This window comes from Crinia signifera, chromosome 7, assembly GCF_055691185.1.
Source record: "Crinia signifera chromosome 7, ASM5569118v1, whole genome shotgun sequence".
Taxonomy (NCBI): domain Eukaryota; kingdom Metazoa; phylum Chordata; class Amphibia; order Anura; family Myobatrachidae; genus Crinia; species Crinia signifera.
Genome location: NC_139223.1, coordinates 88,500,380 through 88,523,372, shown reverse-complemented (window position 1 = coordinate 88,523,372; position 22,993 = coordinate 88,500,380). Strand labels below are relative to the sequence as shown.

Below are 22,993 nucleotides of genomic sequence, written 5' to 3'. Positions count from 1 at the left end.
TTTATTTATTAACAGTTTCTTATATAGCGCAGCATATTCCGTTGCGCTTTACAATGGCAGACAGTGATACAACAAAACAGGGTATTTACAGACATGTTCCCACCTTTACCAAAGTTTACAGGTTCCATAAGTTCTCGTCGGAGGATGCTTCATTCGGATGGGCAGTGATGAGAACTGGCAGTCTGAGTGTACCCTCCCATAATACTGGCTCGTGAACGTCCCACGGTGGAGCTGTGTCACCCGACTGGACGAAAGAGAAAAGGGGATTTTTATAAGAACTTACCGTTCAAACTCCTTTCTCTGAGTCCAATCCGGTGACACAGCGATCCCTCCCCTATGCTCAGTAAGTCAGGCCGTGCATGTGTGTCATGTTATGGTAAGATGATTGTGCATATAAGATGTTGGGCATTGTATTGAGTTGTGTATCCTAGTGTGCTTTTTAAGATTTAACTGAAGCATGATGTGATGTATAAGAAGAGGAGCCTGCAGCCAGAGGAAAAGTTTCAGCTATAGGTGCCTTGGCTCCTTCGGACCCTCCTACATCCCAAGGTGGAGCTGTGTCACCTGACTGGACTCAGAGAAAGGGGTTCAAACGGTAAGTTCTTACAAAAATTCCCTTTTATACAGTACTGGAATGGAACTTGACATACTCCACCATGTTGAAGGCTAGGACCAGAGAGGTCAGAACCTGCATGCAAGAGTGGATAAACAGATGACAGTGACTCAAAATGTGTTAATCTTGGTCTGCAAGAACTAAAGTCTTTCTTTATAAAGGAACACCAAATGGAATCTAGCAAGGCCCTACATATATCCTCTCATTAGACAGAGTAAAGATGGATTTCTGCCAACAGAGGATCCACTCGTGAGACTGGAGTACGTCTACTGGACTGGATATTTCACATTCATGTGGAATTATGCTGTCCGACACAGTACACATATACTTTCCAAAAGGTGGATTAGTGGCCACAGCTAAGAAAACCTAATCTAACCATCTCAAAACAGACATGCAGGCAGCACTTTCGGGAAGAAAATATATATATATATATATATATATATATATATATATATATATATATATATTTTTTTTTTTGCACATCATCTTATGAGGTGGGGAGCAGAAATGTGCAAAAAGTCTGGCTTTTCGTAAATTTTTTATGGTTGCTGCCAACACTTTGGAAGAAATTGCTTTTGGGTGTGACAAGAGTGTCAAACAATGGGCGCCAGAACACTTGCATATTACCCCATTGAAACTGACAGCAACTGTCCATGCAAAAATATTTGCATTAACTCCTCGAGTCTAATGCTGTGTACACACGGGGGTGATAATCGCTGGGAATATGGTCGCAGGCGACCATATTGCCAGTGATGGAAGTGTGCCCCGGCGATAATCGCCAGTGCACGCTCCCGTTTTTAGCCCCATTGTAATTGCTGGTCGCAGGAGCTTGCTCCCGTGACCAGCTAATTACCTCTGTGGCACCGCCGGCAGAGGTTCCCTTTCATCAGCGACCATCTCTGGTCGCTGATGAAAAGGAGACACTGGGCAATATATTGCTCAGCAATGTATTGCTAGCAATGTATTGCTAGCAATGTATTGCTGAGCAATATATCTCCCCCGTGTGTATGGGGCTTAAGAGCTCCTGTGTAACAGTTGTTGCACTGTCTGCAATGTGTCAGAACTGGCACGGCTCCCATATGTCTAAAAGCCCCCATACACGGTCCGTTCATCGGATCCGTTCTGTGCTTAAACAGCACACATCCTATCGGATCGCATCCCTTGTGCATGCATTGCGATCCGATGTTTACCTAGTACAAAAAGTATGTGCTGCACATACTTTTTGTACCGTACTGTGTGATGCGTGTGATCCAGGTCACCCAGCAGGTGCACTCATTATTCAGGCACATTTGAAAAGATCCACAGGTGGAGCTAATTATAGCACTTGTGATTCTGTGTGGAGACCTGCAAAACGTGCACTGTTGGGGGTACTTGAGGACCAGGGTTGGGAACCACTGGTCTAAGTAATAAAGTTCCCACAAAGATTTTTGTTGTTTTTATTTTTAATTGTACAGAGTAGAGACAGTAAAGCCTGAATTAACTTGTGAAATATCTTGTTAGTGATACTTTCTCCAGCGGTCGTGCTCTACAAGAGAAAGAAAAAAAATGACAGTAATTTAAAAAAAAAAAAAATAATAATTCAAGTAACAGTTTCTAATAAACACTGAGTAGTCTGTATTCAGTAGTTTTGACATTGTATAATTACCTTGAAAGTTACATTAAGAAAAAAAAAGTGTTTGAATGTGAAACTGTATAATAAGTCTGTATAGTAAAAGTTGTAAATACTGGATCCATGTCATGTCTACATCGCTCAGTGTGTAGAAACAATTGCTCGCTCTCGCTAGCAACTGCCCCTTGTATGTGCTGCACATCAAACCTAGCAATATTCTAACAATTATGTGCTGAACATGCAGCAAATTGGTGACAAAATGATATGTCAGATCACTTTGACATCACCTTCATGCTGCTTCCTAGAATGAAATGGCATGAAGGTTGTTCCAGTGTGTACAGGAGCAATAATATATTGCTAGTGTCCAATTGTATTTACAGTTTCTTATATAGTTGACACATTCTGCAGCGTTTTACAGATAATATATGAGCATTCACAAATGATGCATCAACATGTTTGGTTGTTAGCAAGCTTGTAGTGTGTACGCAAAATATTGCTGGTTTTGGATTCAAGGGAAATAGTAAAGTTGGAAAAAAGTTACCAATGTGTTCCCAGCTTTAAAAAACCATCTGCTGAGTCATGGCTGAATGACTTCCACAAGCTCTGACCCACATTCCTGCCTTTATTTAGTAAGCATTAGGACATTTTTTTTTTTTTTTTTTTCAATAACATTTTTCTAAGCAGACATCGAATTGTTTTCAGATTACATTATTGTCTATAGGAGGAATAGAATTTGCTATGCTTTCCACATCATATATTCTGTGCTACTTACTGACGTGATCGAACCCCCAGACGTAGCTCAACACTACATAGCCAGCAAGCACCATGGCAACTCCTCCAATGCCTCCCTTCTTCACATTGATATACTTGTTATAATACCGATCTCGACCTAAAGGGAAACACACAGTATAACATAGAAGATTTGCTTTCAAGTGCAGGTGGAAATACACAATACGCAAGCATTCAGAACTTTCCACTTACGTTACTGGTAACGTAGCAAACACTTTCTCTGACCATAATGACTTCTACGCTAGGACAAGAAGTATGCAGATTTCTTAGAGCATGATGACACTTTTTATACAGCCCATTGCTCTATGTGGTTTAACTTCCCATACCTCTTTAAAACAAAGTGGAAAGGTCACATAACAGTCCATGCAACACTATTAATGGACACAGGCTGTATTTCATCTGGTGTTCAAAATGTGGGAGCAACACAGCACTTCGACATTTCGTATAGGAAGCTGATAGATAACCCTGTGTCCTGGGAGGTCTTTATGTGGAGTATATTTTAGGAGTAAACAGGAGGCCAAATTATATCCCTGACATCACCACTAGCAGCAATGTCTATAAACCATGCACTTACTGCGAATCCCTTGTGGCACACATGCCTACACAATACTGTGCAAAAGTTTTGAAAAATAAGCTGTGGTCAAGACACGTTCTCTTCTTTTCAATTAACAAAATGCAAAGTTAATGAACAGAAGCAAAATGTAAATCCAATCAATATTTGGTGTGACCACCCTTTGCCTTCAAAACTGCATCTTCTAGGTACACTGCACAAAATCAGGGATTAGAGGTGTATGATTAAACAATTATACCAGACAGGTGACCAAGATCATCATTCTCATATGTAGGTTGAAACACCATCATTAATGTCTCTGCTATCTCCAGCGCTTTCTTAAACTTAACACATGGGTCTTCAAACTGTGGCCCTCCAGATGTTGTGGAACTACATGTCCCAGCATGCCCTGACAGTTTTGGCATGCTCTTATAGGAAAAAATGTGGCAATGCATGTTGGAACATGTAGTTTCACAACATCTGGAGGGCCACAGTTTGTAGCCCCATGACTTAACATGTCTAAAGCCCTGTACACTCGGGGTGATATGCCAGCATGTGCTAGGCGATGTATTTAGCACAGATTGCTTAGTGCACATTGCGCTATACACGCTATATCAGGGGTAGCCAACTGCAGTCCTAAAGAGCTACCAATAGTTCATGTTTTCCTGTCCACCTCACAGGTACACTCATTACTGACTGACACATTTTAAAAGATCCACAGGTGGAGCTAAAAGGGGATTTTGTACTTACTGTTAAATCCTTTTCTCAGACTCCATAGGTGACACTGGAGAGTTACAGTGGGAATAGAAGGCGACCACAGGGAGCTTGGGCACTTTTAGAATAAATTAACAGTGACTAACTCCTCCCCTTCTACTTCCTCTCCTAGGCCGTCTAGGTATGTGCCCGGAGGGAGCTGGAAGAAAGGAAAACAACACACTTCCGAGAGGAGGTCAAACATAACATAACAAGTCACACACACTCACATAGAGTGAAAATATAGTTCAAAGAACAGCAGTCATAACAGAATGAACTCATTCATGAAAACTTGGTAAAACTTAGAACTTAGACTAAGTATAGCAGTCTCTTTAACAGCAGGTAATTAACCCAACCTGAAAGCAAACAGTAACCAGGAGAGACAGCGTCGGGTGGGCGTCCAGTGTCACCTATGGAGTCTGAGAAAAGGATTTAACAGTAAGTACAAAATCCCCTTTTCTCTTTCCTCCACTAGGTGACACTGGAGAGTTACAGTGGGGACGTCCCAGAGCTCCCAACACGGGTGGGATGACGCTGAGAGCCCCTTAACACAGAACGGCCAAACCGCGAAGCAGCTGCCGCAAAAGTGTCAAACTTGTAAAAGCGGACAAAGGTCTTCTGACCAGACCACGTAGCCGCTCTACATAGATCCTGTATAGAAACTCCACGGGCAGCCGCCCAGGAGGTACCCACCGACCTTGTGGAATGGGCGGAAATAGAAGGTGGCACCCTAGAGGAGGCCACATAAGCTTGACGAATTGTCAATCTGATCCACCTGGCCAGGGCCTGCTTGGAGGCGGGCCAACCAGGACGCAAGGAGTCATAGAGGACAAACAAGGCATCCGACTTACGTACAGACTCTGTTCTGGCCACGTAAATACGCAAGGCCCGGACCACGTCCAACGCCCTAGACTCCTGTGAGTCCTCCCGAAAGGCCGGCACCACAATAGGTTGGTTAATGTGGAATGCCGAGACCACCTTTGGGAGAAAAACACTAGAGGTGCGCAGCTCCGCTCTATCCTCGTGTAAACGTAAGAAGGGTGCCTTACAAGAAAGAGCACTGAGCTCCGACACCCTTCTAACTGAAGCCAAAGCCAACAGTAGGACAGTCTTCCAAGTGACATATTTCAGTTCCACCTCCTCCATAGGCTCAAATACAGAGGACTGGAGAAAAGCCAGTACCACATCCAGGTCCCATGGAGCAGTAGGAGGTCTGAAGGGAGGTTGCAGCCGCAACACCCCTTGGAAGAAGGTCTGTACCTGAGGAAGAAGAGCTAGCTTCTTCTGGAAAAAAATGGAGAGGGCGGATACTTGAACCTTCAAGGACCCCAGCCGGAGTCCTGAGGCCAAGCCTTTTTGCAAGAACAGCAGCAATCTGGCCAACTTGAAGAAGTTCACAGGAGAGACCCTCCTGGATTCGCACCAGGCAACATAGGCCCTCCAGATGCGGTGGTAATGCACCGAGGTAACCTGCTTTCTGGCTCCTATCATGGTTGGAATCACCGCCTGCGGGATCCCTGCCTTCCTCAGGATGGACCTCTCAACAGCCATGCCGTCAAATGAAGATGCTGTAAGTTGGGACAGGCGAACGGACACTGTGTTAGCAGGTCTTCGCAGAGAGGCAGAGGCCATGGCTCGTCTACTAACAGGCCTGTTAGGACCGTGTACCACGACCGGCGAGGCCAGTCTGGGGCGATGAATAGCACTGTCACCGACTCCCGTCGGATTCTCTGCAGAACCCGAGGGATGAGAGGCACCGGAGGAAAGATGTAAAGAAACTGATCCGTCCAGGGTGCCGTGAGAGCGTCCACTGCCACCGCCTGTGGATCTCTTGTCCGGGCGCAGTACCGGGGCAACTGGTGGTTGTGTCTGGAGGCCATCATGTCTATCTGCGGACAACCCCACCGACGGGTCAAGGTCTGGAAGACCTGAGGGTTCAGACACCACTCTCCGTGGTGGACGTCTCGGCGGCTGAGGTAGTCTGCCTCCCAGTTTTCCACGCCTGGAATGAAAATGGCAGACACGGCCCCTGCGTGCTCCTGCACCCAGCACAGAATCCTCTTCACCTCTCTCATCGCTGCATGGCTGCGGGTGCCTCCCTGCTTGTTTATGTAAGCCACAGCCGTGGCATTGTCCGACTGCACCCTGATGTCCTTGTTCCGGAGGACCACTTCCGCCTGGAGCAGGGCATAATACACTGCTCGCAGTTCCAGCACATTGATGGACATCTGTGCTTCCTCCGGGGTCCACAGTCCCTGGAAGCGGAGGCCCAGCGTGACTGCTCCCCAGCCCCCGAGGCTGGTGTCCGTGGTGAGGAGCATCCAATTGTGTATGGCGAACCTCCGCCCCTCCTGCAGGTTGCTGGAGTTGAGCCACCACGCCAGTGATGCTCGAGCCTGATGGGAGAGAGAGATCCGCTGCTGTAGAAACAGGTGTGAGCCTGTCCACTGGCGGAGCAGACACAGGTGGAAGGGGCGAGATCGAAACCGCCCGTACTGCACCGCCTCGAACGTGGCCACCATCCTTCCCAGCAGCCTTGTGCAAAGGAGAACTGTGACTGTTCGATGCTGCAGCACCAGTCGAACCGCTTCCTGCAGGGACAAGATCTTGTCCATGGGGAGGAACACCCTTCTCTGGACCGTGTCCAGAGTCATCCCTAGGAACAGGATCCTCTGCGATGGGGTCAGCTGTGACTTCTGGATGTTGAGCATCCAACCATGGGACTCCAGAGTCCGACGTGTCAGGTGGATTTTGTGCAGAAGAACCTCCTTGGATGGAGCCTTCAACAGAAGGTCGTCCAAGTAAGGGACAATTGTAACTCCTTGAGCCCTGAGTATTTCCATCATGACAGCCATCACTTTGGTAAACACCCGGGGCGCAGAGGAGAGGCCGAATGGGAGGGCTTGGAACTGCAGGTGACAGTTCTGGACAGCAAACCGCAAGTATGCCTGGTGAGGGGGCCAGATGGGGATATGCAGGTATGCATCTTTGATATCGATGGATACAAGAAACTCCCCTGGTTCCAGGCCTGCAATGACAGACTGCAGTGACTCCATCTTGAAGCGAGTGAACCGCAAGAAGGGATTGAGCTGCTTCAAGTTCAAGATGGGTCTTACTGAGCCGTCCGGCTTGGGAACCAGAAAAAGGCTGGAATAGAATCCCTTTGCCTTTTCCTGTTCCGGGACCGGCATAACCACCCCTAGGTCCCTGAGCTTTTGAATGGCGGCCTGCAAAGCCCTGCCTTTCTCCTGTGAAGCTGGCAAACCTGTGGGAAAAAAACGTTGAGGAGGAGGCAACAAGAAATCTATCTTGTAGCCTACTGCTACCAGGTCCTTTACCCATGCATCCTGGCATGAACCGGCCCATACCTGACGGTAAAACAGCAGCCGGCCTCCCACCCTGTGATCTGGACAGGAGCTGGGGGAGTCATGCCGAGGTCTTTGAGGTAACCTTTGCATCCAGGATTGGAGCACTGGCTGAACCTCTGCCTCGTCCTCGGAAGCCTCTGGAGCTAGTAGCCGCTCCCCTAGACCTACCCCTGAATCTGGGGGTGGGCCGAAATGACCGAAAGGACTGCCCTCCAGTAGTAGGAAATGACCTACGTGGGGGAGGGGCTGCAGTGGGCAGGAACTGAGACTTACCCCCTGTAGCTTGTGAAATCATTTTGTCCAGCTCAGGACCAAAGAGGGCCTCACCGGCAAAGGGTAATGCTTCCACTGCCTTCTTGGAGTCGGCATCCGCATTCCACTGTCTCAACCAAAGAGTACGGCGAGCAGAAACTGAGAGGGCAGAGATACGAGCCGCAAGCATACAAACATCTGAAGAGGCTTCAACCAAATAACCTGCAGCCTCCCGTATGTGTTCCACTAAGAGCAACATATCACTTGCCCCTGGGTCTAGAGAGGAGGCCACCTGGGATGCCCATACCTCCATGGCCCTATTGACCCAACAACCCACTTGTGCTGGACGTTGTAAAAGACCAGCGGCTGTATAAATATTCTTCAGAGCACTCTCTAACCGCCTATCAGACACATCCTTAAGGGTAGAGGCTCCTGGAATGGGTAACACTGTCTTTTTGGACAAGCGTGATACCGAAGAATCAACAGCAGGTGGCGTTTCACAAGACTTTCTAGCATCCTTAGGAAAAGGATAGGCAGTGAAAAATCTCTGGGACACCTGAAACTTTTTGTCTGGGTGTAACCAGGCTTTCTGCAAGTGTTCATCCAGCTCCTCTGAGGCTGGGAAATATGCAGACTGTTTCTGCTTTTTAGCAAACACTGAGGGACGCGCAGCCGGTCTCACCTCCTCTGTGACATTGAGGGTTAACCGGACTGCTTGTATTAAGTCCTCTAAACCCTGAGAAGGGACATCAGTGTCCTGTATAAGCGAAGCATCAGGCTCAGCATCAGGCTCAGCATCAGGGTCATGAAATTCACCCTCCTCTAGAGCTGGCATGTCATCATCTGTATCGTCTAACAGAGGGACCTGAGGAAACATCCTATTAGCAGAAGCCAGTCTAGGGGGAGGGGGTGTAGAGGTGTCTGCATGTAACGCTCTAGACAAACTCTCCACAGCAGAGGTTAACTCTGCCTGCTGATCCCTGGCTGCATCCCTATCTTGTCTGGCCGAAGATAACTCAGAAGCTAGCTGAGAAATCACTACAGACAACTGGGAAGCCCATACAGGCATATCCTGCCCCGATGTTGATGGATTGGGGGCTGGGGATGCAGCACATGAGGGACATAAAATGGCGCCCTCCGCATGTGGCGCGAACTTATTGCTGCACTTTTGGCACGCAATCTTTTTACCAGCCATCATACACTCAGCAATCTTTCACAGAGAGGAGAGAAAGATGGAAATACCGGACAGGAGAGGAGGTATAGAAAAAAGGCAGAGTCTGCCACAAGCCCGATACGCGCACTGTATATAAATATAACTTGCGCCGGCTAAGGGACCTCTTTGGACACAGTCCAAGCCGCCCTGACCTCCTATGTCCCGCTGTGACTCACTGCACCAGGGTCACCGGCACTTCAGACGCCTCGAGGGAGCCGCGGATCACGCTGCTGCTTCAATGGCTGCCGCTCCTACAAAGAAGGAGGAAGCGGAAGTACCCAGCATGCCGCGCTCTCGCTCCTCAGGAATGTGCTGTATTTAAAAAGTGCGCTGCCGCGGCTTTTTACACTGAATCCCCCGCTAACGGGAGATCAGCGCTATACTTACCCCTGCCATGGCTGTCGGGTGCGGCGTGCTGACTGGTCCTCGAGGCGCGCTGCAAGCAGCGGCGACGGGACCTCAGGATCTGTGGATCCTGCAGCTGGGTACCGGAGGCAAGCTGCATGCAGCTGCGACCGGACCCGCCGACAGCACCCTCGTCGCAGGCAGGTAGGGACAGGGAGCTACCTGCCTGTCCTCTTGCTGATTTGTAGCATCATTTTACAATAAAAATATATAAAGCTCAGGAGTGAGCCTTGAACGCACCCAGCTCCCGCAGGGCACATGCTAAGACTGCCTAGGAGAGGAAGTAGAAGGGGAGGAGTTAGTCACTGTTAATTTATTCTAAAAGTGCCCAAGCTCCCTGTGGTCGCCTTCTATTCCCACTGTAACTCTCCAGTGTCACCTAGTGGAGGAAAGAGAAAGTACAGATTCCTACCTGTTAATATGCTTTCCTCTACTCCACCATGGCAGCCAACTCATGGGTTAAGTCCCGAAGGGTAGTACTCTGGAAGGAAACAAAAAAGAACACTGGCCCCTATATAAGCTCCACCTCCTTAGGACTCAGTGTCTTGATTAAATAGCATACATATACACCATTATACATCAACTTAATCATTTAACCACCAACAACCGGGCGGGATAATGCTGCCATGGTGGAGTAGAGGAAAGCATATTAACAGGTAGGAATCTGTACTTTCCGCTACCTCCCCATGGCAGCCAACTCATGGGTAATACCCAAGCAGTTACCACACTGGGTGGGCATAATAACACAATACTGATAATAATAATGAAAATAATGATAATAAGGTTACATCACCTTAACAACTGCGCTCAGCACCTTCCTACCAAACCGGGCGTCTGCTGACGCCGCTACATCCATTCTGTAATGTCTGGTGAAGGTATGTACTGAGGACCAGCACGCTGCTTTACATAGCTCCTGAATTGATGCCGCCTCCTTTTCCGCCCAGGAGGCCGACATTGCTCTCGTTGAATGAGCCTTCAAGCCCACCGGCGGATCTTGACCCCTAACTCTGTACGCCTCCAAAATACAGGATTTGATCCACCTTGAGATCGTAGTCTTGCTGGCCCCCTGCCCTTTATTCTTCCCCTCGGTCAGCACGAACAACCTCTCTGTTTTTCTGTGAGATTTTGTCCTCTCTAAATATATTTTCAGGGCCCTAACCACGTCTAGCGTATGTAGCCTCTCTTCCTTAGAGTTAGCGGGGTTCGTGCAGAACGAGGGCAGGACGATTTCCTGATTAATATGAAAGGTGGACACCACCTTGGGCAGAAACTGCGGATTCGTTCTTAGGACTACTTTATCCGGAAAGAAGTTCAAGAAGGGCTCTTTTGCCCAAAGGGCCTGGAGTTCCGATACTCTTCTTGCAGATGTGATAGCTACTAAAAACACCACTTTCATAGTAAGCATTTTCAATGATACTTCTTGCATAGGCTCGAACGGATTTTCTACTAGCGCGTTCAAGACCAGATTGAGGTCCCAAGGTGACAGCGGGTTATGGAATGACGGCTTTATCCGTTTAGCTGCTTGAATAAATCTTTGAATGTACTTATTATCTGCTAGTTTCCAGTCCAGCATGGCCGACAGAGCCGAGATCTGCACCTTAACTGAGCTAACGGACAAATTCTTGTCTAGCCCCTGCTGTAGAAACTCCAGCACCACGCCTATCTCCTTTGCCTGATTGTTCCTTGACTTACAGAACTCCACGTACCTCCTCCAAATTCTATGGTACGTAATGGACGTAGATTTTTTCCTGGCCTTGAGCAAGGTCCTTACCACTCTACTGGAAAAACCTTTCTTCTCTAACATACGTGTCTCAACAGCCATGCCGTCAGTTTCCAGGTACAGGGCTGTGCCTTCCATAACCTGTTCTGACCTATTAGGTTGTTTAGATCCGGCAGGTGCCATGGATCTGCTATCGACATCTCCAGTAGTTTGGAGAACCACGGTCTCCTTGGCCAGTACGGAAGGATCACTATTGCGGTCACTCTTTCTTGTTGAATTTTCCTCAGCAGCCTTGCTATTATTGGGAAGGGTGGAAACGCGTACACAAATTCTGCTTCCCACACTGACGTCAGTGCATCCTGCTTCTCTGCCCCCGGCTCCCAATGCCTTGAGAAGAACCTCTGGAGCTTTGCATTTCTCTTTGTGGCCATGAGGTCCACCTGGGGTTGACCCCACATTTTTACGATTTGCTCGAACACTTCTGGGGACAACTCCCATTCTCCCGGCTGCACAAGCTGCCTGCTGAGGCTGTCCGCCTGCAGGTTCTCCTTGCCTGCCACAAACACCGCCGTGAGACTGTTTACGTGGCTCTCTGCCCAAGATATTACTTCCGATACCTCCGACATGAGCTCTCGGCTCTTTGTCCCTCCTTGCCTGTTTAGGTAAGACACCACCGACTGATTGTCGGACCTCACGATAATGTCTCTTCCCACTAGGCACTTCCGTAGGTGTATGCAGGCCATAAGCACTGCCCTCATCTCCCGGACGTTTGAGTGCTTGGCTCTTGTTTCCTGGGTCCAGATCCCTTGAACTATCTGCTCTCCACAGACCGCTCCCCAGCCTGTCAGGCTGGCATCCGTGGTCACCACTTTTTGTCCTGACACCGCGAACACTCTTCCCTCTTCTAGCCTCGGTCTGTCCGACCACCATGCTAGATCCTGACGCGCCTTTTTTGACAGGACAATCCTTTGAGACTTGTTTTTTCCATCGCCGTCCCACTGCATAAGAAAGCAGCCTTGGAAAGCCCTCATATGGAACCGGCCCCATCGTACTGCATCTAATGCCGCCGAAATGAGTCCTAGCACTTTCATGCAGTCCCCTGACGAAATGATTTTTTTGCTTTGGAGAGAAGATACTTCGCGTCTCAGCTTCTGTCTTCTGTCCTCTGTTAGCTTGATTGTCATGCGATCTGTGTCTATCCAGACGCCCAGATACTTTACCGCTCTTGCCGGGATGAGCTGACTCTTCTCCTGGTTTATCAACCACCCGTGTTGTTCCAGGTACTGCTTTACTTGGGACGTACTTCTCTCCGCCTCCTTCCTTGTCCTGGCCATGATCAACAAGTCGTCGAGGTATGGCCACACGCAAATCCCCTGCTGCCGCAGGTTGGCGACCAACACCACCAGCACCTTTGTGAACGTCCTTGGGGACGTAGCCAGGCCGAAAGGCAGGGCGACAAATTGATATGTTACATTTCCCAGACGAAATCTTAGATACCTGTGGTGCCCTGCGTATATTGGTACGTGTAGATATGCGTCCCAAAGGTCTATTGTGGTCAGAAATGACCCTTCCACGATATCCGGTAGGATAGACCTTAGTGACTCCATCCTGAATTTTTTTGTTATGATGAACGCATTTACTCTTCTCAAATCGAGGATCGTTCTGAAGCCTCCTGAAGGCTTTCTGACTATAAAAAATCTTGATTGGCAACCTTTCCATTCTTGCTCTTTTGACACTTTGATCACTACTTTCTGGTTGATCATTTTTTGCAGACTGTCCAGTAACGCGGCTTTTTCTCTCGGCTCCCGGGGTATTGGAGACTCCGTCCTCCAGTAACCCGGAAACTTCGCAAATTCTATTTTGTACCCGGACTCTATTATGTCCAGCACCCATTTGTCCTGGACGGATTGGGACCAAATCTGCTTGAACTGCAGCAGTCTGCCCCCTACTGCCTCTCTGGCGTCATTGGCTAGAGTGCCTTGCGGAATACCTTCCGTCTCTGCCCCTTTGGCCTCGAAAAAAGCTCCGATTTGCCCAGGACCTTCTGAAGCTTCTCCCTGGCCTATACGCCCTTGCCTCCTTAAAGTCCGGCGACTGGAATTTAAGCGACCTGTTGAAAAAGGGTTTCTTCCCCTTATCCTGCGGCAGCCACACTGACTTACCGCCCGAGATCTTTGTGATGATATCATCCAGCTTGGAACCAAATAGATACTGTCCCTGAAATGGTAGGGCCAGCAGTTTCTGCTTCGACTGTGTATCTGCTGCCCATGGCTTAAGCCAGAGCGCTCTTCTTGCTACTGCCATCGTGGCGCTTGATCTTGCCGCTAATTTCACCGCATCTACCGACGCATCACACATGAACTCCACGGCAATCTGGATGTTCTGGATGGTCTTTATCAGATCTGACCTCTGAATTCCATCCAGCGTGTCTGACTCTAGGTCATGACACCAGGACCTCATTACCCTGGCTGTTACTGCCATAGCTGCGGCCGTCTTGATAGCTGCCCCCGAGGTGACATGCTGTTTCCGCAGACTGACCTCCATCTTCCTTTCCATCGCGTCCTTAAAATTGTTCGCATCTTCCAGGGGGAGCGTTGTTTTTTTGGAAATTCTTGCGATAGCCGCATCAACCCTCGGGGCCTCCTCCCAGTGTTTCACCTGCTCACTCTCGAATGGATACATCTTAGCTACCCTAAGTGGCACCGCCACTTTTTTATCCGGGTGCCTCCATTCTTCGTCCACCATTTCCTTCAACGCTTTTGATAGTGGAAATGTTTTGCCCTTTTTCTTCTTGTCCTGGAACAGCAGGTCCTGCAATTTCTCTTCCTCCTGAGTCTCTTCTATTTTCAGAGACTTATTGATAAGAACCAACAGGTTCTCCAATAACACTGGGTTAAAGTCAGCCTCTGCTTTATCCTGCGTTATCTCCCCTTCTTCCATTTCCTCCTCTCTCAATGCTGGCCCTTCTGCCGAGTCTTGGGATCCCCCTGAGAGCTCAGCTCTGCTCCTTTTTGCCTGCATTTTTTCCACATCCTGTTTTGTCATAAATGTGTCAGCCAACGCTGTCTTCAGCATAGACACCAACTCGGTCATCTGGGGCATACCCATCTGCTGGGTTAGTTTGCAGGCACTACACGCGGAGCCTATCCACATATCCGGCAGGGCCTTGTCACACAAACTGCACTTGGCAGGGTGGTGTTTCTTGTGCTTAGCCTTTGCCTCAGCCTGCCCCTTGCTTGTATCCGATCTAGAATACACATATAACAGTCAGTACCCGAAATGCTTCACCAACCAGTGCTTATCTCTGGCTTACCCTGATTTTCTGTGCTGCTTCTTCTCCCCATCCATACTGACAGCTTTAAAGCCTGCAGCTAAAGCAATAACATAGAGTAAGGATGATGATAACTCCTCCAGCTAATGCTGTCAGCGGAGTCTTACCGTCTGCTGGAATACTGCGTGCGTCTGACCACTCCACTGCTCCCAGCAGTCTATCAGCTTTGCCTCCGCCTTACAGAGTTTACTGGTCCGTTTTAAGGCTTACTGGCCCGCTTTTTAAGAGCTTACTGCTCCGCTTTTAAAGCTTACTGGCGCCTTGTGACGCGCCCCCTGGCGTGCGGCGCGCCCGTGACGTCAGACGCCCGCCGCACGTAGCCCCCGGGCTAACCGCCCGACGGGCGCCCAGCTCCTGCGTCCTTGCGCGGCGCTGACGTCAGACGCTATACTCCGGACACCTAGGCTTCCGCCCGACGGGCGCCCGGCTTCAGCGTCTCTGCTCCTGACGCCAGACGCCACACGCCGGACCCGACCCCAGGCGCCAGCCCATGTCCGCCGTCAATACTCCGGACGAGCGTGCCGCTTCCTCCGGCCACCGGTTCCAGCAGACCTCAGGTACCCCTTACTGCCCTCGACAGCGGGGACCCGTTTTTTCTCAAATCCCTGCCTCACCCCCGACTGCTCTAGGCAGCGGAGAGGGCTGCAGCTCAGGGTAAGCCCTTCCACTACCCTGGAAGGAAAAAAAAAAAGACACTGAGTCCTAAGGAGGTGGAGCTTATATAGGGGCCAGTGTTCTTTTTTGTTTCCTTCCAGAGTACTACCCTTCGGGACTTAACCCATGAGTTGGCTGCCATGGGGAGGTAGAGGAAATACTGATTCTGTGATGAGACAGTTGGTAGCTGTAATGTTGGTAGCTCTCGAGGACTGGAGTTGGCTACCCCTGCCTTATATAGAGCAATCTGTGCTAACTTCAGTTTCTTGATGCACATGCAGTGCAATCTAACTAAAGGTCCATACACACTGGGTGACTATATCCTGCGTGTATGGACAGCGATGATGACAATCACTTCGGGGAAAGCCGCTCAGTGCATACACACTGAGCGGCTTTCCCCCTGCCCGGTGCCAACGGAGGGGGGGGGGGGGGGTTTGCATATCAGAGCGCTATGCAAAGCCGTCCTGAAAGCAACCAGCAGATGAACGCCTTTCCTGGCGATGTTGCGGGAGCACGCAGCAGCGCTCATCGCTGGGCCATACACACTGGGCGGCTTTGAGCTGAAAGCCACTCAAATCTGATGTCAGCTCAAAGTCGCCCAGTGTGTTTGAGCCTTAAGGGCCGGATTCTGGTTGACTCAGTAAACAGATGATCGCAGTTTACTGAGTGCCAGAGAACCCACCCCGGTGTAAATCCGAAGATAGGTCCCCTTGTACGCCGCCACTGCAGGATAAATCATTCCATGGTCGGTGACCATCAAATGATTTCTCCTGCCTTCGCAAATATGGGTGGGCGGCTGACATGTGCCAGTCCTTCAGATCACTACGAGTGATCCAAATCGGCCCCCAAGTCTTGGCCGCATGTGCTCAAGGTTTGAGTGGGCAATTCCTCCTATGTGGTATCCCTGACAAATTCCTCTCTCCACTCCAATCTATTCACATTGCGGCAGCCTGGCTTATATTCCTTATTAGGGATGCCAATCCTGGGAATCGTGATTGAGCTCAATCCCGGGATTGGCACCCCTAACAGAAAAACGCCCCCCACATTAACTTACTTGGGGGTAGCAGGTGGAGGCAGTGGGCTTGTGTTGCGCCGAAAGAGCTGCTCCTGAAGTGGCGCCAGGAGCGTGCTGACTAGGTCATAAGCCCCGTACACACTGGGGAAGATATATTGCTCAGAAATATTTTGCTGAGCAATATATTGCTGTGTCTCCTTTTCATCAGCGACCAGAGATTGTCGCTGATGAAAGGGAACCTCTGCCAGCAGTGCCGCAGAGGTAATCAGCTGGTCGCAGGAACAAGCTCCTGCGACCAGCGATTAGAACGGGGCTGAAAATGGGAGCGAAATCGCTGGGGCACACTCCCATCACTGGCAATATGGTCGCCAGCGACCATATTTCCAGCAATTTCAGCCCCTATCGCCCCCGTGTGTACACAGCTATAGGGAGACCTGTTTACTAGCAGGGCGCCCAGTACGCTGTAAGCGTACAGGGCTATTCTCCGTAGCAAAATCACATTGCATCTCATGGGCCATTATAGTGCCATGCGATGCAATTTTTTTGGCCCTAGGGGATTGCATTGCATATCCTGAAAAAGTGCATGACATTTTATAGGGTGCGATGCCATGCCATTAGCTATACACTTGTATTATTTATTTATTAACAGTTTCTTATATAGCGCATACATATTCCGCAGCACTTTACAGAGAATATTTGAACATTCAACATCAGTCCCTGCCCCAGTGGAGTTTACAATCTATATTCCCTACCACATGTACACGCACAGACATTCTAGGGTTAATTTTGGTGGGAGCCAATTAGCCTACCAGTATATTTTTGGATTGTGGGAGGAAACCCACACAAGTACGGGGAGAATATACAAACTCCGCACAGTTAGAGCCATGGTGGGTATTGAACCCATGACCTCAGCACTGTGAGGCAGTAATGCAAACCTTTACACCATCCGTACTGCCCATTACAAACAATGAGGTTTCACTGACCCCCCCCACTATCCACGCCACCCCGATGCGTGGTGAGCCCTGCGAGGGGCAGCGGGAACACGTCCTCCAGACCTTTTCATACCCCCACTATCCACGTTGGCGTGGAGTTGATTTTATATAGTGTGGCAAGCGCAGCGAGCCACTGAGCCCGAAGCGTGGCGGGGACGCAAATTACTTTACTTTTTATTTTAATTTATTCCACATCCACTCCCCACACTATATCAACTCCACACCGATGTGGATAGTGGAGGGATGAAAAGGTCAAGAGGATGCGTTCCACTGCGCTCGCCACGCTTCGGGGTGGCGTGGGGGGGGTCAGTGAAACCTCATTGTATGTCATACAAGTGTATAGCTAATGGCATGGCATTGCACCCTATACATAGTTGCAATCCCCTAGGGCCAACAGTGCAGTGAATAAATTACATTAAAAAATATATATATATATTTATCGCATGGCACTATAATGGCCCATGAGATGCAATGCGATTTTGCTACGGTAGCGTACTTAAAAAAAAAACTGGGCGCCTGGCTAGGAAACAAGTACCAAAAGAAAAAAAAAATCTGAATGCTGATAAGGGAAACACATATCAGCTCATTTTGCAATAAAAAGCTACTTAATCAGATCTCATTATACTGACCTCTCCCCATGGCTGCAAGAATTCCATTTGGAGTAAAATTACACGAGGAAATCCAGGTTGGCAGCTGTCCGACCTTAACGTCCAAGAGTCTCTTCTCTGCCAGGGGAACTAACAAAAAGTGAATGATGAATAATAAACATGTGATTTATATAACCATATATTCCATAATGTCATATTTCACGTCTCTCCTGTGTATAGTTTGGCAATTGAAAATGAACAACTTTGCTGCAGTATGGATTTAATGGTGTTTGGCAAACATATGATTGTTCATTTAAGTTGTGCAAGGATTGCGTAAAGCTGGCCAGATACCTAAAGGTTATCTTTCAAACCATCCACCTAGTTGTCTGGTTGGAATAGTAATGCATGGGACCTCCCATATATTACCAGATTTTCGTTCCAACCACAGTCAATTAGGTGGATGGCTGGAAAGATTGTGAGATGTATGGCCAGCTTTAGAAGTGCTTAAGTGGTGGCCTAGTATAGAGGCGGAACCACACCAAATCTTAATATACATTTCATTATGAGACATTGGGCAGTATTCAATGGTTTATAACCAGCTTTTAAGCTTGCTATCCCTGGGCGTGGTGAGCCCAAATGCATTGCTAAACAAAAAAAAATAATTAGATTTCTACATTGTAGATTAAGACTGAAGACAACAAAACTATGAAAGAATGCATATTTAATAAAGTTGTGAACTTGTGGTTCAAATTATAAAACCTATTTTGATTTGTTTAATTCCTTTAAGTAGTCCCAGAAATGGTTTTCCTTCACTCTGCGGTCCAACTCATCCCAAACCATCTCAATTGGGTTTAGTTTGGGTGACGCACCACGCAATCACTTTCCTTCTTGGTCAAGTAGCCCTTACATAGCCTAGGAGGTGTGTTTGGGGTCATTGTCTTGTTGAAAAAAAGAAACTATGGTCCCAGTAAGTGCAAACCAGATGGGATGGCATTGTACTTCAGACTGCTTTGGTAGCCATGCTGGTTAAGTGTGCCTTGAACTTTGGATAAATCACCAACAGTGTCACCAAGCAAAGCACCCCCCCACCATCACAAATCTTCCTCCATGCTTCAAAGTGGGAACCACACATGCAGAAACCATCCGCTCACCATCTCTGCGTCTCACAAAGACATGTGGTTGAAACCAAAAATCTCAAGATTTGTATTCAGACCAAAGTTGACTTCCACTAGTCTAAATGGCCATTTTGTGTGTTCCTTGACCCAAACAATTCTCTTATGGTTGTTTATCCTCACTAGTGGCTTCTTCACAGCAATTAGACCATGAAGGCATGATTCACGCAGTCTCCTCTGAACAGTTGATGTTGAGATTTGTTTACTACATGAACTTTATGTAGACTCTAATCTGAGGTGCTGTTAAATATTGGTTTCTGAGGCTGGTAACTCTAATGAACTTATCCTCTGCAGCAGAGGCGACTCTTGGTCTTCCTTTCCTGGGGCGGTCCTCATGAGAGTGTTCCATCATAGCGTTTGATGGTTTATGCAACTGCACTTGAGGATACATTCAAAGTTCTTGAAAATTTCCCTATCGATTGTCCTTCATGTCTTAAAGTAATGATGGGCACATAATTTCTCTTTACTGAGTGGAGTGGTTCGTGCCATAATATGGATAACAGTAATCAAACAGGAGTGTCCACTGTGTACTAACCCTACCTCTGCACAACGCAACTGATGGTCTCAAACACATTAAGACAACAAGTACTTCCACATATTGACTCTTGACAAGGCACACCTATTGGTACTTGTGGAGTATCACGGCTCCCACGACCTGCATCGTATGCAGATCGTATGCTAAAAATCGCATGTGGCATACGATGCAATGTTTTACCGATTTTTGCTCAAAAATCGTATGCCATCGCATAACATCGTATGCCATATGTAGTGGCATACGATGTCATACGATGCGATACGATGTTTTACCGATTTTTGAGCATTTTAGCTCAAAAATCGTATGCGATCGCATCGGATGCCATACGATGGCATGCGATGTGATGGCACCCGATTTTGGACTGAAATGCATTGAAATGTGTATTAAAGTAGTGAAATGCCCCCAAATGCCATTTTTCATAGTGCACCACCCCCACTATCAACGTCAACCTGAAGCGTGGCGAGGGGCGGCGGTACGCGTCCTACGACCTTTTCATACCCCCACTATCCACGTCGGCGTGGAGTTGAGAATAGAATAGTGTGGCGATCGCAGCGAGCCCGAAGCGTGGCGAGCCCCGCGAGGGGACGCAGATACCTTCACAGCTATACGCGTCTCCTCGCGGGCTTTACAGGTATCCGCGTCCCCTCGCGGGGCTCGCCACGCTTCGGGCTCAACTATTCTATTCTCAACTCCACGCCGACGTGGATAGTGGGAGTATGAAAAGGTCGTAGGACGCGTACCGCTGCGCTCGCCACGCTTCGGGTTGACGTTGATAGTGGGGGTGGTGCACTATGAAAAATGGCATTTGGGGGCATTTCACTACTTTAATACACATTTCAATGCATTCTGATGCATTTCAGTGCAAAATCGGGTGCCATCGCATCGGATGCCATCGTATGGCATCCGATGCGATCGCATACGATTTTTGAGCTAAAATGCTCAAAAATCGGTAAAACATCGTATCGCATCGATGGCATATGATGCCATGCGATGTTTTACCGATTTTTCACCATTTTTGCTCAAAAACCGTTAAAACATCGTATCGCATCGTATGACATCGTATGCCACTACATATGGCATACGATGTTATGCGATGTTTTACCGATTTTTGACCATTTTTGCTCAAAAATCGGTAAAACATCGTATCGCATCGTATGCCACTACATATGGCATACGATGCCATGCGATGGCATACGATTTTTGAGCAAAACTGCTCAAAAATCGGTAAAACATCGCATGCCATCGTATGCCACTACATATGGCATACGATGGGAGCCGTGATACTCCACAAGTACCCACCTATTAATTCAAAACCATTCCAGACTCTCATGAAGCTGATAGAGAGAATGCCAAGTGTGCAAAGCAAAATGGGGCTACTTTGATGAGTCTAAAATACAAAATATTGATATGTTTAGCACTTTTTTGTTTATAACATAATTACATATGTGTTCTTTCATAGTTTTTGAATTGGAAGGGGTGCCCAAACTTTTGACTGAAGCTCCTTTGTGACTGCAGCCTGAGCACAGTTTCATTAGCCTCACAAGCCACTCTGCGATGCGTCCTACTTTCCGGAATTGGTGGCCACCCCCTGCCTTTCCCCTCTAATGCCCCTGTATGTAATTAAGCAGAGGCATTCACATATTTATGATGCAATCGCAGGGCCCGTCACGTACATGCAAAAGCGCGAACAGTACGACTGATTGCTTATGCAATAAGTCCTCAATTAAAGTGCCCATACACTATGCATTTTGCAGGTGAGATATGCGCTCCCGCACACATCCCATCGCACAGTTCAAAAAAGTATTTGCTGCACATATTCGAACTAGCTTCGGATCACATGCAAAACGCATGCGATGCGATGCAGTTCAAAATGCAAATAAGTATTGTAACGTTTATGGGCACCCTTATAGGCCCATTATTCCTAACATACTTTAGAGCAGTGGTTCCCAACCCTGGTCCTCAAGTACCCCCAACAGTGCATGTTTTCCTGGTCACCCGGCAGGGGCACTCATTATTCAGTCACATTTTAAAAGATCCACAGGTGGAGCTAATTATTTTGCCTGTGATTCTGTGTGGAGACCTGGAAAATGTGCACTGTTGGGGGCTATTTCACACACTCCGGCTCCTGCGAAAACCCGTACAGCCAGGAAGCCGTGCATCACACAGCAGTTTAGAATGGAGGGGATGGCCACAGCATGGCAGCCATCCCTTCCAGCGGTGGTATCCGGCTGCAACTGGACGGCCGGGCCATGGCCGTCCCGTGTGAATGGACACAATAGTGTCCATTCACAACTACTGTGCACGGTACGGCTTTTGGCCGTGCGGGATTTCGCCGCCCGGCAGGAGCCGGAGCATGTGAAATAGCCCTTGGGGGTACTTGAGGTCCAGGGATGGGAACCACTGCTTTAGGGCATCAAACACATTTATAGTGTACAACCGTGGATTATTATGAATGGCATGACAAGGGAAAGCAGAATACTTTCCAGCATTTATGGAATGCAGTTTTGATGGTATGGTTTTTCCCAGTAATTTGCTTATAAAACATTTGGGGGAAATAGTTTCTTCAGAAACTAACGCAAATAAATCAAGTGGTAATAAGGAACACTAAATTTAAATATATACTGGCCAGTCCTGTAGTTTGCGTTTGGGTACATGGTGATGCAAGGTGATATGAAGGTGCCCTCTATCCATTCAATGTAAAGACCGTAGTACCCTACCCTGATAGACCTACAATTGCCTTAATACATAATCTATATCCTGGTAAAACACAAGAAATCGGTAATGCTAAATTCTACCTTGAAGCTAACCAGCATTATGTAACTACCCATATAATCCGAATTATATATAATAAAATAATAATTACGTCACCATGAAAAAGATCAGATTGGGTTGGGTTGCTGGCACACCACAGTGTACAGACCTGTCTATCATGCAATCTATCAATGGATAATACATAGCACACACCGCGATTCCTCACCTATCTTATCCGCCATTTTGATGTCCGGAATGACACTGACGCGCAGCAATGGGTAAAAAGGGCTAACTACCAATCACCGCACGGGTTTAACAACACAGAGGAAAAAGGTCAAAAGCAGAAAGGTAACTTCCGGTTAGGCTGTTACGCCGGCCATACTGTAGGTGGCATTTGTACTCATTTCCGTGAAAGAGCTTATACAACAAGTCTGTCCAATGTGGCGAAGGTTTGAAATATCTAGTGAAATATGTGAAGTGTAATTTCAAAGATCTATAAGCATATATTTATTGCAGTGGTTTGTTGATGCCAGTATTTATTAATAATAATAATAATTGAATACTATTAAAATATAATAATAAGTATACCATTTAAATAAATGGTAATTAAGTACAGCGGAGGCATCTCACGACAACTGTGATACTACATGTTCCATGATGCTCGCAAACAGCTGCATGACGGGA

At 47.8% G+C, this 22,993-nt stretch overlaps 1 protein-coding gene across 2 annotated transcripts; it reads right to left on the bottom strand.

The window, feature by feature from the left end:
• Positions 1-2,033: 2,033 nt before the first annotated feature.
• ATP5MF (ATP synthase membrane subunit f) lies at positions 2,034-22,949 on the bottom strand. 2 transcript variants are annotated; one of them, XM_083153479.1, is made up of 4 exons: positions 22,898-22,949; positions 17,894-18,001; positions 2,995-3,111; positions 2,034-2,138 (listed from the first exon to the last, which is right to left on the bottom strand). In XM_083153479.1, the coding sequence occupies exons 1-4, from the start codon at positions 22,932-22,934 to the stop codon at positions 2,110-2,112; spliced, it is 291 nt and encodes a 96-aa protein (XP_083009605.1). In that variant the 5' UTR covers positions 22,935-22,949; the 3' UTR covers positions 2,034-2,109. The 2 variants fall into 2 exon arrangements, with proteins under 2 accessions (XP_083009605.1, XP_083009606.1); XM_083153480.1 differs by lacking the exon at positions 22,898-22,949 and adding an exon at positions 22,536-22,684.
• Positions 22,950-22,993: the final 44 nt, after the last annotated feature.